Below are 16899 nucleotides of genomic sequence, written 5' to 3'. Positions count from 1 at the left end.
GGTGTACAGATACCTCTTTGAGACCCTGCTCTCACTTTTTTTTTTTAAAGATTTTATTGGGGAATTGGGGGAGGGAACAGCATTGGGGAATCGAGGAAGGGGAACAGACAAGTTGCTTTCCTTTTGTTCTTCANCTGACTCAAAAAGTCCTTGAACTTGGGCTGGGATGGTTGAGTTGAGAGGCAGTGGGTGGGGAAGAGAAGTGGTAGATACAACTGTAGCCATCAGAGGCGATGGGGGTTTCCTGTTTGTTACAGTTTCGAGCCACATCAGCATCACCACTGTCAGTCCTCCAGCCAGCATGAGCACTCACCCAGTGCATGACATCCCACTAATTCCACACCTGTCGATTACACAACTCCCTTGGGTGCTGTTTTTGTCCCTGTTTCACAAAGAGTAGGAAACCTGTGGAAGTCACAGTGATTGTGCCTGGCATTTATAGCTAATAGCTGATGGGACAACTCAGGCCTGCCGCATTCCAGAGCCCGTAGCTGCCCCTTCCCCACTTTGCTTACAGTTAGGCAGTTGTTGAGACAGTTTACATTCTCATGAAAAGCCTTCGAAATCTGGTGTGTATCTTACAGCACATCTCAGTCTGGACTAGCCTCTTTTCACGTGGTCAGTGGCCATGTGTGGCCACGGCCTTCGACAGAATGTGGGCCTGAACAGACAAGCATACCCTAACTTGCCATACTGATTCCTTTATTACCTGGATTTGTGGGTGTAACTCGAGTATCTTACGAAAATTGGTGTTTCCCTGGTTTTGAGCAGACCTTAGGACCACACGGTCACCTTTTGAAGGAAACTGCGCCAAGCATGATGTCCTGTCCCTTGCTGAAGAGATGCACACTGCAGGGGTGACCTGGCCTCTTAGCTGCCGCAGCTGTCTGTCCAGTGCTGTTTGTGGCAGCACCTGGTCCTTTTAAGAGGAAAAGCATGGACTCTCTTATGTCTAACTAGTAGGTCTCCATGTTTCATGCCCCTTTGTAGGGTTCTCAGCCACTCCAGAGAAGCTTTTATGCTGGCTGGTGTCTGTAATGACCAGAGAGGGGATTTTCAGAGAACAGGTGCTTTGCTCCTGGGACCTGGTTACCCGTCACGCTGTGTTCCTTCTCGTCCCGACAGTGACGCACCATGCCAATTGTCGATAAGTTGAAAGAAGCCCTGAAGCCTGGCCGCAAGGACTCGGCTGACGATGGAGACCTGGGGAAGCTTCTGGCCTCATCTGCCAAGAAGGTCCTTTTACAGAAGATTGAGTTCGAGCCAGCCACCAAGAGCTTCTCTTATCAGCTGGAGTCATTGAAGAGCAAATATGTGTTGTTGAACCCCAAATCGGAGGGAGCCAGTCGCCACCGGAGCGGAGATGAAACGCAGGCCAGGAGACAGGGTACAGACGCCTAGTTTGCTGGCAGAAAGGGCCTCGCCCTGTGTTGCCCAAGTGGATGATGAAGCGTTGACTGATGAGTAGGAACCAAACCAGAATGTGGTCAGAGTTGTGGATTTTGTACGGGGTCCGTGGATTTAGTTGTCGAAGTAATGATATGAAGTAATGACGCTGGGTTGGTCTGAAAGATGTTGCGTGTCCTTCGATTTCCTTGGAACTCGTGTGTGTTTCATAGGATCAAAAGCAGGGCTTGGAATTGAAAAAGAGGATTGGGGGGGGGGTGCAGGGTGCCAGGGCCTGGCTCCTCCAGCTGCTTTCTCTGTGTTTCGTCCTCATCCAGAGAAGGGGCCCTGAATCTGGACCTGCGCAGTCTGAGGGGTCTGTGGGATGACTGGATTTTCTCCTGGGCTTTCTAGCAACTTCCAGTAAATGGAGCACTGGCTGCCCTTCGGTGCCATGCTCTGCGTGTGTGCGTGCTAAGTGGACGTATCAGCAGTTTCGTCCTGTGTTCTGCCAGTGCACAGACTTAACCGTCCCCCCCTTCCCTCCCTGCCCTTCTCTCTCTCAGGCAGCGAGCATGTGTATGAGGGTGGCAGCGGGGACGGCGTTCCCGCCCCGCAGAAAGTGCTCTTCCCCACGGAGCGGCTGTCTCTGAGGTGGGAGCGGGTATACCGAGTCGGAGCCGGTCTCCACAACCTTGGCAACACGTGCTTCCTCAACTCGACCGTGCAGTGCTTGACCTACACGCCGCCTCTGGCCAACTACCTGCTCTCCAAGGAGCATTCTCGGAGCTGTGAGTGAGAGTGGGCTCTGCATCATGGGAACTGCGCGCGGCCCCCTAATTAGACAGTCTGTGTGCTTGTGGCGCTGCCATTCTCCGCCTGGATCAAATTTAGGAGTCAAGTTTACAACACATAGTAATAGTTAAAACCTAGATTGGAATTTTGTCCGCTGCAGGACAGGCCTGAAAGCGCATCACTCAGGTAAAGTAATGGCCTCCAAACTTTTCTGAAAATAATTACTAATGCAGAAAAAAAAGGGTTTTCAAAAGATACCTCCAAAAGGCGTATATTCAATTATTTTATACACCTGTTGTTGTACCAGGGTTTTATGCACGCTATGAATCTTTGTATCCTAAAGTAGAAATTTAAAATGAGTAAAATGGAGGTGAGATAAAATATAACTTACCAGAACTGAAGAAAGTAGACGAGAGTCTGAATAGACTTTCAACTATTAAAGAAATTAAATCAGTGCTTCAGAATCTTCCCGTGAAGAGAACACCAGGCTGAGATGATTTAGGGGTGAGTTTTAATGAAACTTTTAAGACAGACATGGTTCCAGTGCTTCATAAGCTCTCCAGAGAACAGAAAAAGAGAGAAAACTCACCAGCTATTCTGAGGTTTTGGCGCTTGGATAACAAAATGAAACAAGCACAGAAATTACAGTCCCATCTTATTCATGAATGTAGATAGAAAAATTCTACACAAAACCCTACCAAGTTCACTAGTCTTTTAAATACCATGAGCAACTTGTGTTCATCCTGGGGATCAGGGATAGTCTAGTATCGGACATTCTCTAGCTGTCGTTGTGGAGGGAGCGGAGTGCAGTAGTTACAGCTGTGCCCCGAGGCTGCCCCCTGGGTCTGTGTCCCAGCTCTGCCGCCTAACGGCCATGGTCCTTGAGAATGTTCCCCGACCGCCGGGCAGAGCTTCCCATCCCTCTATTGCAAAGGAATAATATCGTCTCCCCCGTAGTGTTGCTGTGAGGCTCAAATGAATTATATAAAGTGCTTAGAATAGTACGTGGTGCACAGTAAGCACTATGTGAGTGAGTGCCAACTTTGCTATCTTAATTACTCTTACTATCTTAGCAGATTAAAAGAGAAAGGTCACCTGAAAATAGATGCCAAGAAAATGTTTCCATGGTAAACTCTTAGCAGAGGAGCAATAGAAGGGAGTTTCCTTACCTTGATAAAGGGGTGTCTACCAAAAGCTACAAAAAAGCATTCTAAATGAGGGAATACTGCAACCATACCCTTAAAAACAAGGAGTGAAACAAAGATGATCACCACTTCTGTTTAAGATGCATTGGTCCCCAGAGCAGTAACATAGGAAAAGAGGAGGAAATGACACTGTTATTTAAAAATGGTACTCCTGCACAGAAAAGCAAAAGGATCTGTAGACAAATTAGAAAATTGGCAACATGACTAGATATATCACATCAATAAATAAAAAGTTAGTTGAATTTCTCTATACCAAATAACAAAAGAGTTGTAAACTTTTTGTTATTATAAAAAAAGTTAATAAAAGCAACAAAAACGATAAAGTATCTAGACCTAACTGTACCAAGATGTATGTGGAAAACCATTACTGAAGGATGTTACACGATCGCCTACACATGGAGATGGGTGAGTTCACAGAGGAAAGCCTCAGGATTATAAAAACGTTGGCTCTCCCCACACTGATGTAAAGATTAATGTACTCCAGCTGATTCTAAAATTTATATGGAAAAGCAAAGAANGGCACGTGGTTGACCCTGTGAGTCTTCAGTGCGGTTTATCCTGGAAACAAGGAGGGAAAGAGAACCTGCTTGAATGGAAAGGTGTTTGTTTTGAGGAAGCTGCGTGTGAATGCTCTTGGAGGTAGAAAAATACATGGATCAGCGGAGCCATTCCTGGATCCTAAGGACCGTGGACTCTCCGGAGAGAGCATCCTTCCCCAGTTTGAAGAGTGTATTGTCAAGTGTGTATATCAGAGGGCCTGCAGATGATACAAGGAATTTTCCTCGGGGTTCCTACACCTCAGAGAGAAAACAGTTCTAGGTAATTGCTTAATGTTTCAAGTAAAGCGGATGACATAGAGGTTGATCTCTCTGTCAGAAGTGGGAAGATTATGTTCAAGGTCTCTGACTCCATGGAGGAGTGGGCTGTGGGATGGGTGTTCTTTAAGTTCTTATCTGGAATTAACTTGGGTTAAATCTCCTGAGTTCTGTTTTGCCTCTGGCTCCTCGGTTCCCACACACTCGCCTGTGGGCCCATATCTGCCCAGGACCAAGTCCTCACCTGTTCACAGTGACTTGAATCTTCACTACAACAGGGACACTGCAGGGAGGTTTGTGTGTGTGTGTTCTTTGTTTTTTGGTGTTGATAAGCTTTTATTTATGGACATCAGACCTTGATATATCGGAAATTGGCTGTAAAGTCACGTGGGGACCGGAGAGGAGCGAGGATTGGTCCTGCATAGTAATTATGACCCTGATAAGGCGAACGAGGCAGTTTTGTGAAAACTGCATTGTGCTGTTTTCTCCACATTGTGTATGTTTGAACATTTTCACAGTCAAAAGTTTTAAAGTACCTAAATTTTATGTAATCTTTGTGCTTATGGATGGTAATTTAAAAAATCCACACTGAGCAGAGTGAAAATTTGGCAACTCTTATTGCTCCTTCTTTTTTTTTTTTTTGAAATTTTACTGATTCGTGAAATCTGAAAGTTGGAGATCGCTATTACCTCTTACTCTTTAGGATGTGGTTTAGACTGGAGTTGACCGGTGAATGTGGGGAGATTTTCGTTCACTGGTTTTTGTCACTGGCATGAAGGTTTAGCTATAAAGCAAACGGCCCTGTTTTCATACCATGCCCGTTGCTCTGATCTGTAGCTAGTTTGCCCAGGTCTCCTCCCGACTCTCCCTAGATCTACGCCTTCAATATTCCTTCAGCCTTAATGCCGACCATTTCGGTACGTGTTTGGCCTTCCTGCTCTGCGTCCGGGGCGTGGGGCTGATGAGACAGTGGGAAGAGAGCTGCCTCACGGGATGCTCTGTTCATCCCACAGGTCCTGACGCCCATCCTGGATGACACGCTTGCAGCTCTGGTGATTTCACAGGCCAAACACACAGAGCACGCGTGAACGTGAGGCCCCGGCCACACACCTGCCCAGTCTGACCAAGAACCTGACCCCATGCTGCAGCAACAGAGTGCCCAAGTTCAGACGTCCCGGGTAAGCCATGCAGGTGTCTGCGTATCTTTCCATCCTCGCCAGTTACCTACGTGTGACCCAGAAGCGGTGTTCAGTGGTGAGAACTCTTAGGCCATCCCCCACGAGTGGTGCTTTTGTTTCCTCAAGTCAGAGAACTTGATCTTGCTCTCTCAAAAATAAGGTTTACGTTTTCTGTTCTTTACGGACAAAGAAACTTGGTCCACATATGGAATCAGATGCTTCACAATGATAAGTTTGAATGGTTTAGTAAGAGGTGCTGGAGGTGGTCCTTTCACTAGAGCAGAGGTTTGGGGATACCTGACTGGTTAGTTTTCCTGTAGTAGAGGTTTGGAGGTACCTGACTTGTTGGTTCTTCTGTAGCAGGCTGGACGCTGGATACAGGGGGGCCATCATTTTTCTGACATGAGTGAGCAATTTAAGAAACATATTTTTCTAACTGACTCAAAAAGTCCTTGAACTTGGGCTGGGATGGTTGAGTTGAGAGGCAGTGGGTGGGGAAGAGAAGTGGTAGATACAACTGTAGCCATCAGAGGCGATGGGGGTTTCCTGTTTGTTACAGTTTCGAGCCACATCAGCATCACCACTGTCAGTCCTCCAGCCAGCATGAGCACTCACCCAGTGCATGACATCCCACTAATTCCACACCTGTCGATTACAAAACTCTCTTGGGTGCTGTTTTTGTCCCTGTTTCACAAAGAGTAGGAAACCTGTGGAAGTCACAGTGATTGTGCCTGGCATTTATAGCTAATAGCTGATGGGACAACTCAGGCCTGCCGCATTCCAGAGCCCGTAGCTGCCCCTTCCCCACTTTGCTTACAGTTAGGCAGTTGTTGAGACAGTTTACATTCTCATGAAAAGCCTTCGAAATCTGGTGTGTATCTTACAGCACATCTCAGTCTGGACTAGCCTCCTTTCACGTGGTCAGTGGCCATGTGTGGCCACGGCCTTCGACAGAATGTGGGCCTGAACAGACAAGCATACCCTAACTTGCCATACTGATTCCTTTATTACCTGGATTTGTGGGTGTAACTCGAGTATCTTACGAAAATTGGTGTTTCCCTGGTTTTGAGCAGACCTTAGGACCACACGGTCACCTTTTGAAGGAAACTGCGCCAAGCATGATGTCCTGTCCCTTGCTGAAGAGATGCACACTGCAGGGGTGACCTGGCCTCTTAGCTGCCGCAGCTGTCTGTCCAGTGCTGTTTGTGGCAGCACCTGGTCCTTTTAAGAGGAAAAGCATGGACTCTCTTATGTCTAACTAGTAGGTCTCCATGTTTCATGCCCCTTTGTAGGGTTCTCAGCCACTCCAGAGAAGCTTTTATGCTGGCTGGTGTCTGTAATGACCAGAGAGGGGATTTTCAGAGAACAGGTGCTTTGCTCCTGGGACCTGGTTACCCGTCACGCTGTGTTCCTTCTCGTCCCGACAGTGACGCACCATGCCAATTGTCGATAAGTTGAAAGAAGCCCTGAAGCCTGGCCGCAAGGACTCGGCTGACGATGGAGACCTGGGGAAGCTTCTGGCCTCATCTGCCAAGAAGGTCCTTTTACAGAAGATTGAGTTCGAGCCAGCCACCAAGAGCTTCTCTTATCAGCTGGAGTCATTGAAGAGCAAATATGTGTTGTTGAACCCCAAATCGGAGGGAGCCAGTCGCCACCGGAGCGGAGATGAAACGCAGGCCAGGAGACAGGGTACAGACGCCTAGTTTGCTGGCAGAAAGGGCCTCGCCCTGTGTTGCCCAAGTGGATGATGAAGCGTTGACTGATGAGTAGGAACCAAACCAGAATGTGGTCAGAGTTGTGGATTTTGTACGGGGTCCGTGGATTTAGTTGTCGAAGTAATGATATGAAGTAATGANTCTTGGTTCTTGTTTACCGTTTTCCACGGAAAACGCCTTTGCATAGGCTCAGGCTGTTCTTTGTCGCCTGGATGTGGTGACTTGCTGGCTCTTAGTCCGGGCGCCCCCTGCTGCCAGCCCAGTGAAGTACAGAGGGCTGCATTGCGCTGGTATTTTCAGGGTTTTTCAGGCCCCTAAGTTTCCTTTTGCTTCTCTTGCCCTTCACCACCCGGTCCCCTGAGGGGCCTGCCTGCTTTGCCCTCCTGCCAAGAATCTCTGCCTTTGGGGGCTGCCTCCTGCCCCAGCCATGCCCTGGTACCTGGAGCCCGGGACCTCACACTTTTGTGGCTTCCACACTCGGGGAGGGGAGGGGGGATTTATCTGACTCTCGGGCCACCTCTGGTTCCCCTGGTCTCTCCCTCGCTCGTTTTTTTTCCGGACCACCCTGCTCTCCACCGAGGCTTGGGGTGGGAGTGTTTGCAATAGCCGGCTGGAATCGGGCTTTGTTTTCCTACTTCTAGGTGATTTACAGTTTGAACTTTCTCTGTTTCAGACCATTCTAAGAGTGGGTTCTGTGCAGTTCTCTTATTCTTGTTACAGCTGGCTTTGGATGGCTTGTGGGGTCTGCTGTGTCTCAGCAGCTGCCATCACATGTAGCTACCCTGAAGTTTGCAGTTTGCTCCAAGGTTATGGCCTTGATTTTTGGGAGTTAAATGTCCCTTCTTTTGATGAGCGGTGGTGATAGTGCATGGTGGCCATTCATTTCTCATTTCCTAACTTTGCAACATAAAAATTTGGTGATTCTGTGTTGGTTGCCCACGTGTTTTGGAGTTATTTTCTTCCATGACCAGAGTCTGGCAGCCCTGTCATAAATAGTCACGTAGATTGGAAGAAAAGCTGAGATGACGGTACCGTGCCATCAAGCACTCTGCAGATGGCGAGAGGCCATGCGTTGTGGGGTCCTCCAGGCGGTCACATGGGGTGAGAGGAGCCCTGGCTGAGGAGTCAGGAGAAGCACCTGGAGAGTGGGGGGCAGGAGAGCGCGCTGGGCGGAGAGGGACGCTTGTTCCAGGGGGAGTGGCCGCATGGTCCAGTGCTGCAGTGTCCCTGAAAAGACTAAAAAGGCGACTGGATTTCTGTCCTGGGGGTCTTGGTGACAGAGGAGTGAGTCAGCCAGATTCAGTGGGTTGCACGTGAAAACCAGGTGCAGAGGCTAGATGTGGGGTGTTGTTTCCAGAGTCTTCATTACATGAATACCCCTGGCGTCCAGGCGCTGTGCTGTGTCATGCACTCTGAACAGCCCTGTGGGATGGGTGGTGGCAGCCGGGGCGTTTGCATGCAGGTTTGTCTGACCCCAAGCCCACGCCTGTCGCCACTGCTGTGCTGCAGCAAGGACCCAGTGGGGTGTACGTCCCTGTTTATTCCTCCTCCCCCGCCTTTCACCAGCTAAAAGCCAGCTACAACAGAGCTGCAGCCATGCAGGGCTGAGGTGGGGTGGGCTGGAAAGGTGGGGTGGGGGGGGCTCCAGGAGGACCGGGGCACTTTCGTCGTTGAGACTGGGTGAGCGCACAGGTCCATTTCTCAGGCTTTGTATTTTCTGTGAAGTTGGGAGCAAGACCGCCTGCTGAGAGGGACAGAAGCGGGTCATGAAGGCTTGAGGGGGGGCCGCTGTGGGGAGCAGGGCCTGTGGGGATCAGAGTGGTGTGGAGACACCACAGGCTTTGCTGCTTGAGTCGGGCGCGGGGTGGTGGGTTGGAGTGTCCCAGAGTCCCACTGCACTGGCAGTGAAATGGGAGGGGCCCCGGGTGGGGTTGGCAGCGCTGCATTGCTGTGTCCAGTGATTCATTTGAAGGCTTGTGGCCTCCTTTCCAGGTTGGATCGTCAAACGCAGGCTACTACTTTGGTCCATCAAATTTTTGGAGGCTATCTCAGATCACGTGGTAAGTGGAGACGTTTTCTCTATGCCTTCTTGTCAAGAATTAGAAGATTAACCGGAAAATGATAAGAACTGGCACCCGGGCTGGGGCCCTCTCCTGGTGGGCAGGCCTGGACAAGCCCCAGAGTCACACCCTTGCCCCGTGCTTTGCTTGATGAGCACACAGCTCCTGGGGAAGCTTGGAGCAAAGCGTCAGGCACGTGTAGAGTGAGGGCGGCACTTTTCCTCTGAGTTCCTTAGTTCCTCAGATGTGGCCACTACCCTTCAGCTGGGCAGTGAGTGCCCGCAGAGGCCATGGCAGGTCAGGGAAAGCGTCCCGTCCTGGGGCACCGCTGGGTTTGACACACTGCTCCTTGTGAACCTGGGTTGTCATGGACGCTCTCTTCTGATGCCGGGGTTCTGGCGGACTGGTTTGCCAAGAGCGTACCTCCCCGTTCTAAGACGCGGACGCTTGGGGGTGGCACGCCAGGGCACCTGCGTCCATCCCACCGGCTCTTTATCCTGTTGCAGTGAAGTGCTCGGTGTGCAAGAGCGTCTCGGACACCTACGACCCCTACCTGGACGTGGCGCTGGAGATCCGGGTACAGACCTCGGTTGTGTGCATTCCGACAGGGAGAACAGAGGGTGAAAAACCCCAAACCCCAGAAACTCACAGGCCATATTATCCAAATAGATAAGGAAAAAAAATACTTAGAATCCTTAAAGTGGGAACCATCGTTTTTGCAAATTTCTTTCTAGCCTTTTTCCTATGCGTAGTCCTTTCAGTTAAAAAATAAAGATAAAATGCAGTTCTGTGTCCCGAGGTAGGATAGTGACTGCCCACTGTTCCTGCAGCCCAGGTGAGGTCATCTTAGCCCAGGGGCTTAGAGCAGACCCAAGCTGCAGCTTTGAAAACCAGGGCTGATTCCTGTGGGAAGCCCCCCGTGTCTGAGACTCCTCATCAACAGAGAAGGGGTGGCAGCTTGGCTCCCCAGTTCTTTTGCAATGCGCCTCGAGTCCCAGAAGGTGGCAGTTAGTAGGCCAGTTTTTATGCAAGCAAAGTTTTGTGATTTGCTGCCTCAGCCTGAAAAACACCTTCCATTTGGCATTTTTTGAGTCAGCCTTTTTCTTCTGCTGTTTATTCTCCATTTTTGTCCTTCTCAGCAAGCTGCAAATATTGTGCGTGCTCTGGAACTTTTTGTGAAACCAGATGTCCTGAGTGGCGAGAACGCCTACATGTGTGCTAAGTAAGTTTCATTTTGTTCGTGGCAAGGAGACCGGGGCGTCCAGAAAGTCGTCGCAGAAGTGACCTAATCTGATGCTGCTGTGCATCGTCCCTTGTCCCCTCCCCTTCCCTCAGAGGCGACCCTGCTCTGATTTCTTGAGTACCGTATATATGTCTTGAAACCAAAAACCTCTAAACACAAATGAATCCACCTGTGTCTTTTATAGCTGACATATACACAGCGTTTACTGTGTGCCAGTCGCTGCTCTAAGTGCCTCATAGGTATTCACTTGTGAAGAAGGTACTGGAATTATCCCCATTTCACGGGATGAGAAAACCGAGGCACCGAGCAGTGAGTGGCTGGATGCGGCCGTCCAGTGGCTGTGCTCCAGCCACTCTGCCGTCCTGCCTCTTAGATGACCGTGTTCTGCGGCTTCCATTTCTTAAGTTTTCGTCAGCATTTTGCCATTTCTGCAGCTGTAGTTCTGACCCTGTTCTTTTAAAGGTTGTACAAGGTGTGTTACTTTATATTTAGGTCATTGAAAAGTCGTAAAAACTACTTTGCTTAATTTTGCTTCTCAGGCTTATCATTCTGGGCCAAACACTGCCTTTCCCGCCTTAACTCTGTCTCCTTAGCTCTGGGAGCTGTCTGCTTTCCTCTGTCCCCTCCCCCTTGGTTTCCGTGTCTTCTGGCTCCGCCCAGTCATTTCCTGCCTGCCTGCCTGTCTGTCGCCGGGCCACATCTGCTTTCATTTGTTTCCCATGTGATCCCAGGGTTACTTTTCCTGCACCTTCATTAGTCTCCTAATTGGGAAAGGACCTCATTTTTGCTTTAGACTCGCCAGCTTTTCTCTAGTCTGGGTTAGCTATCCTTTGCTGCAGTAGTGTCAGTTTGATTATTAGGGACACAGGGGGCCCAGATGTCATTTCAGAAGACTCCACTGCAATACCTTTATTAACCTGGTGTCCGGACACTGCCTCAGAGCACACGCTGACACCTCCCACTCGCCTCCCTCAGATGCAAGAAGAAAGTTCCCGCCAGCAAGCGCTTCACCATCCACAGAACCTCCAACGTCCTAACCCTCTCCCTCAAGCGCTTCGCCAACTTCAGCGGGGGCAAGATCACCAAGGTGAGCGCTCGCCATGGTGTCCCAGCCTGCTGGGTTGGCTGCTCTTTAAAATACAGATTCCAGGCTCTGCCCCAGAGCCAGTGAATTCAAATCTCTGGAAGGCAGGGCCTAGGAATCTGCATTTCTGCAAAACCCCTAAATGCTTGTTATGCACAGTCAAGTTCAAGAACCGCTGTCTTACTAAATTCTTTTGCCTGTGCTTGGGGTGGTCCTGATATGGAGGGTCAAGGCTTCCAAATTAAGAATAAGTGTGATGGACGCTGGTCTATGTAGCTCTGGTCCCCGTGTCCTGTTTTATGTCTAAAACAGGTGCAGTTACATGCTGTGACTTTTTGTGGAATGTGGAGTAAAATGTACTTTTTGTATAATGGCATTTTCATAGAAGGTGCCTTGTCTCATAAACGTCAGGAGACCTGTCTTCAGTTGTTAGAGCCTTGTTCTGTGGTTTGGGGCACTTGTCTGAGCCTCAGTTTCCTTGCTGGCAGAGGCAGGCGGCTTGCTTACATCAGCATTTCCCAAACTGGCGTTCTGTGGAGCATTAATATTGTACTTTGAAAGAAAGCATTCTGTGCTCAGTGGAGTTTGGGAAATGCTAAGCTGAAGTTAAACAGTTCCTTTTAATTGCAGGACTTCTCAGAGCCTTTGTTGAGCTAGGTTGCATTTTTAATCTCCCAGAGGGGAAATTATTATGAAGAATTTTCTAAGCTTAGTTGTCTGGGGAGTCATTCATCCATTCCTTGTACTAATAGCGATGTGCTTCCGTTGCACAAGCCAGCACAAGTCAGTGGGAAACCATCAGTGGTGAACGAGATCACGGTGGGCCTTCCCTGAGGAAGTCGTGTTTCGCCTTAACGTCTCCTGGAACTAGTTTCCCGTTGGAACCTCACTTGAGAATCATTGGTCCGTTTGATTAGCACGATTGCATTGAGGCTCCTGAACCTATTGTGTACATTGGCTTTAGAGATTTTGAGTTTGTCAGTAGAAGGAAAAAGATATGTAGGTACATATCACAAGAAGTCCACACCACATGATTCTTGTTGTAGGGAGCTCGAGGATGGGCAGAACTAATAAATGGCGATAGACATCAGAACAGTGGATATTCAAGGTGGGACACCTGCAGGGACATGAGGGGATTTTCTGGTTGATGTCTGTATCTTGGTAGGAATACGGGTTACAGTCATTATACACTTGTCAAAACTCATTAAACTACACCTAAGAGCTATGCGTTTCACACTATGTTATATTTCATTAAAGAAAAAAATCTGAATGTGTATAGGCAGAAACGCAGGTATGTTATAGCTCCTTTCGTCCTATCAAAGATAATTTCTGCAAATACTGGGTTGTTGGAAAAGTCATGACGCATTTTTGCAACAAAAAAAAGAAAAAATACGTCATGACTTCCGACAACCCAATATTTTCCTATGAAAAATTGTCCGTTTCCGAAATGAGTGTTGGCCTGACCTTTGTCCTGATCCACTGCACTGAAGTGTGACTTACTCTAGCAATTGGCTGTGTGGAGTCCGCCCCTTTTGTTCTGAGGACCCACACCTGGTGTTGTCTCTCTGTTCTGCCCTGCTGTGTTCCTGTAGAGTGGCGGCTCTGCTGTCTTACACTTGGAGCACAGGTGGTGAGACAGTGACTTGGATGCATGACAGAGACAAGAACAGACCACACGTCGCTCAGGGGAAACTGAAATAGAGTTATTCGTGGAGCCTCACCTAGAAAAGACGCACTTCTCTGCCTCTTGTTTTTCAGTCAGTGACCAAGGGAGTCCCTGCCATCGTGTGGCTGTATGCCCAGTTGCCCTGAACTGTCAAAGGCCAGCTGCCTTGTGCTTTTCTGTAGGTGGATGGGGGGCGAATTGACCCATGCTGTCAGTGACGAATTTTAATTGCCTTTTGGCTTTTCCAACAGGATGTAGGCTATCCGGAATTCCTGAACATCCGTCCGTATATGTCGCAGAGTAGTGGCGAGCCTGTTATGTATGGTCTGTACGCCGTCCTGGTCCACTCGGGCTACAGCTGCCATGCCGGGCACTATTACTGCTACGTGAAGGTCAGTGGCATTGGCTGCGTTAGCGGTGGGGAGCGTTCTACCTCCTGGGGGCAGGTGTGCAGTGTGGGTTTGGACAAGTCCAGTGTGGCCTCTGCAGCACGTTTACTCTGTGGCAAGTGGCACTGTGCTGTAGTGGAGTTCAGGTCCTGTTGTGGCTTCTGTGCATGGAGTGCAGAGATGTCTGTAAAACCCGTCTCGCTGGGACCTGTGTATTTGTGGGCTTGCGCTGAAACACGGGAGGGGCTGCTTCCTGGGCCCTGGCCTTAGGGCCCCGGAGACATCTCAGGGAGGCCAAATGTTGGTGGGAGCTGATCAGAGCTGCTGAAATATCCTTGCTGATCAGAGCTGCTGAAATATCCTTCCGAAGGGAAAGCTTTTGTCTGTTAGGACACCAGGAAGGAACAGAGCAGAGCACATGGTAAGGTCACTTTCAGAATTAGACAAACATTAGACATTTTAGTATGAAATCATTGCCAGTTCATCAGCACTTGGATATGTGTGGCAAGTAACCGCAGATTTCTTATTCCTTTTTTTAAAAAGTAAGGATTATGGAATGTTTGGCTTTTGTTGTTTTTTTCTGTCACACCCTGTGCTGCTTTAGGCGAGCAATGGACAGTGGTATCAGATGAATGATTCCTTGGTCCATCCCAGCAACGTCAAGGTGGTTCTGAACCAGCAGGCCTACGTGCTCTTCTACCTGCGGTAACTCCTCCGCCCGCCCCCCTCTTCCTCTGCTTCTCCTGCACGCTCCCCCACCCCCACGTGAAAGTAGCTAGGAGTCTGCCGAGGGCCGAGCAGCTGTCGCTCCACCCGTCGCGGCAGTGGACTGGAACGGGCCCTGTTAGACCACGTCACCTGACTGCTGCGTAAAAGCTAGGGACAGCCTCTGGCAAGGTCTGCCCCACATTGAGGTGACTGAGTGTAAATGGGAAAGTCACCTATTATTTTATTGTCCCAAATGGGACATGTTGGTTCTGTGGGCAAAGGGATCACAGTGGGCGGTGCAGTCGGTTGTCAGAGGGTGGAAGCTGCAGCAGAGTGGCCTTCTGCTGGCCTGGCTGTCCCCGAGTGTGGACAGGAGACTGGAGGCTGCTTCCTGCACGCTGTGCTGAACGGAGTAGCTGGGGTCTCTGGCTTTCTGATACACTGAGAACCCAGTATTGGCAGGACTCTTACCGTAGTTTGCTGTCTGCTTATTTGAGCAGCTGTGCGAGGCTACGTAACAACTTCACGCGGGTTTAAGGGCAAAGCAAGATTTCAGAGAAACGTATAAGGGAGGTCAAGGTTCTCTCTGGCTGTGTTTCTCCCTTTCAACTTTTTGCATGGAATTGCAGCCTCGGCTTTAATTTGTTCTGGCACCTTCTCACAGTCAGTGTCTATAATGAATTTGTATCTTTAGTAAGAGAATTCCCCTGCCCCCATGTCTGTTCTTCCTTTGACAGAATTCCAGGCTCCAAGAAGAGTCCTGAGGGCTCCATCTCCAGGACCGTCTCCTCGCTCTCCGGCCGCTCCAGTGCGGCTCCAGACCACGTCAGGAAGAATATCAGCAATGGGACTCTTTCGCCCCCGCTGACTGGAAAGGTACTTCTTTAAAAAGATCAGTGTATACTGGGCAGACCTTCCTGCCTAGGCCTCTGAGGGGATCCTGGAGCCCCCCCAGATCTCTTCATGCTGGGGGACTCGGCCTGATGATAGGAGAATGCAGACAGCTTGTCTACTTTTATTCCATGTTCTCTGCTACTTTGGTCATCAGCTGACCTTGGTGAACAGGAAGTGGGGACAGTGATGAGAAAACCTGACCCCCCGAATCAGTTACAGTGTGTCCCTGTTGTAGACCGGCTGCCACGTGAAGTGCACTGAGTCACTGAGACGCTTGGCCTTAGGCATCAGGGAAAGAGTCGCTTTTTTCCCTCACATTTTTATACTGAAAATGTGAGTAGTTTATACCAGTGTTAATTTCCTGATTTTGATCATTATACTGTGGTTATGTTAAGAGAACATTCTTATTCTTAAGAATGCACACAGATATTTAGGGGTAAAAGGATATCAAAAATCTGAAGTTTACTCAGATGGTTAGAAAAAGAAATATTGTGGGTGTACATGCATGTGTGTTTATGAATATATATATATTTATAATATAAATATATATTATAAATATATAAGTACTTATATTTACATATAAAATGTTAACACTTAGGCAATACCTTTGAAGTTATTTTTGTGTGTATTTGAAATTTACTAAAAAAGTAGAGCTCAGTTTTTCTAACAAAGTAATGAGCGATTTCCTTATTACAACCCAGTTTATAATTCAAAAATAGATTGGCCCCTCTGTTACTGCTTTTGTGACCCTTTTCCTTCAGTTGAAGATCAAATCCAAACTCCGGCTCCCGGGCCCTTCACAGTCTGCAGGGGTCATTTACGCAAATCTGTATTTCCCTCCCAACGTTCAGAAACAAGCTGAAATAGAAGCATTAGAATCGGTGTAGCATGGAAAAGTCTGACCTCAGTGCAAATGTGACTTGTCACCGTGGCCTAGACCAGGACAGTCAGAGCCTCAGGTCCTGCTCCAAGGAACACCGCGGGCAGTCCCATGCCTGCAGGTGAACACGGCACGGAGAGGACCCGGTGGCATACGCCACAGGCTGCCCCACCTACCGAGCACGTTTTCATTACAAAAATAACTGCAAATACACTGCAGCTGCACAGGTCATTTTATTTTAAATAACATCTTATAAGTTCCATATACTTAAATGCTCAACAGATGAAAACGTTTTCCAGTGCAATGGGAAGATGTGGTCCCTTTGGAGAGAATGTTAAAGAAATTATTTTAAACCATAAGGGAAAAAAGAAAAAACTGAAGAAAATAGAAGTGAATTCTTAGTAAACCTCTGGAAGAGGGAAGACTGATTGTAAGCTTAAAATTGAGAGATAAAACAAAAACAAATTATAAGCTGTCTAAACCAAAATTTGAATTTTTGTACATAAACTATTAAAAACAAACAACAAAATTTCTAAAAATATTTGCAACAAAAGTTAACATTTGTAACATGTAAAGGACTCATTCAAGTGACTTAAAATGACTCTCTTGCCTGTGCAAAGGATACGAATGTTAAAGTGAGGAGAGCCAAAAAAAGTATCCAATTAGTGAATATTTGAAAAAAAAAAATACTTGCTGGTAGGAGTCCAATAAATACAGTTTGTCAGTATGCATCAGAGCTTATGAAAATATTCAGAGCCCAGTAATTCCATTTCCAGAAAATTAACATGGAGTACTCCTACAGGAAAAGAAAGAATTTGTTCATTCAACAGATAGATTTTTGTTTTGTTTTTTTAAAGATATATTTTTAATTGGGGGGAGGG

The 16899-nt window shown here is 48.2% G+C and overlaps 1 protein-coding gene and 1 long non-coding RNA gene across 2 annotated transcripts in view; both read left to right on the top strand.

Moving 5' to 3' along the window:
• The first annotated feature begins 1099 nt into the window (after positions 1-1099).
• The window catches only part of LOC109383645 (ubiquitin carboxyl-terminal hydrolase 36-like), a 36076-nt gene continuing 20276 nt past the window's right edge, over positions 1100-16899 (top strand). Inside the window, exons 1-9 of the mRNA XM_019644246.1 lie at positions 1100-1387; positions 1953-2181; positions 9087-9154; positions 9661-9731; positions 10294-10376; positions 11373-11484; positions 13399-13539; positions 14141-14241; positions 14982-15120. Of these exons, the coding sequence (XP_019499791.1) occupies positions 1135-1387; positions 1953-2181; positions 9087-9154; positions 9661-9731; positions 10294-10376; positions 11373-11484; positions 13399-13539; positions 14141-14241; positions 14982-15120 (1197 nt within the window). The 5' untranslated portion in view covers positions 1100-1134. The remainder of the gene's footprint in view (positions 1388-1952; positions 2182-9086; positions 9155-9660; positions 9732-10293; positions 10377-11372; positions 11485-13398; positions 13540-14140; positions 14242-14981; positions 15121-16899) is intronic.
• Positions 3990-7170, top strand: LOC109383730 (uncharacterized). Its single transcript, XR_002124284.1, has 3 exons — positions 3990-4205; positions 5215-5379; positions 6807-7170. It is a non-coding gene; the product is annotated as an uncharacterized LOC109383730 (long non-coding RNA).

Source organism: Hipposideros armiger, unplaced genomic scaffold (genome assembly GCF_001890085.2).
Source record: "Hipposideros armiger isolate ML-2016 unplaced genomic scaffold, ASM189008v1 scaffold_87, whole genome shotgun sequence".
Taxonomy (NCBI): Eukaryota; Metazoa; Chordata; class Mammalia; order Chiroptera; family Hipposideridae; genus Hipposideros; species Hipposideros armiger.
Note: the sequence above shows the minus strand (reverse complement) of the source record. Positions and strands in the feature narration are given on the sequence as shown.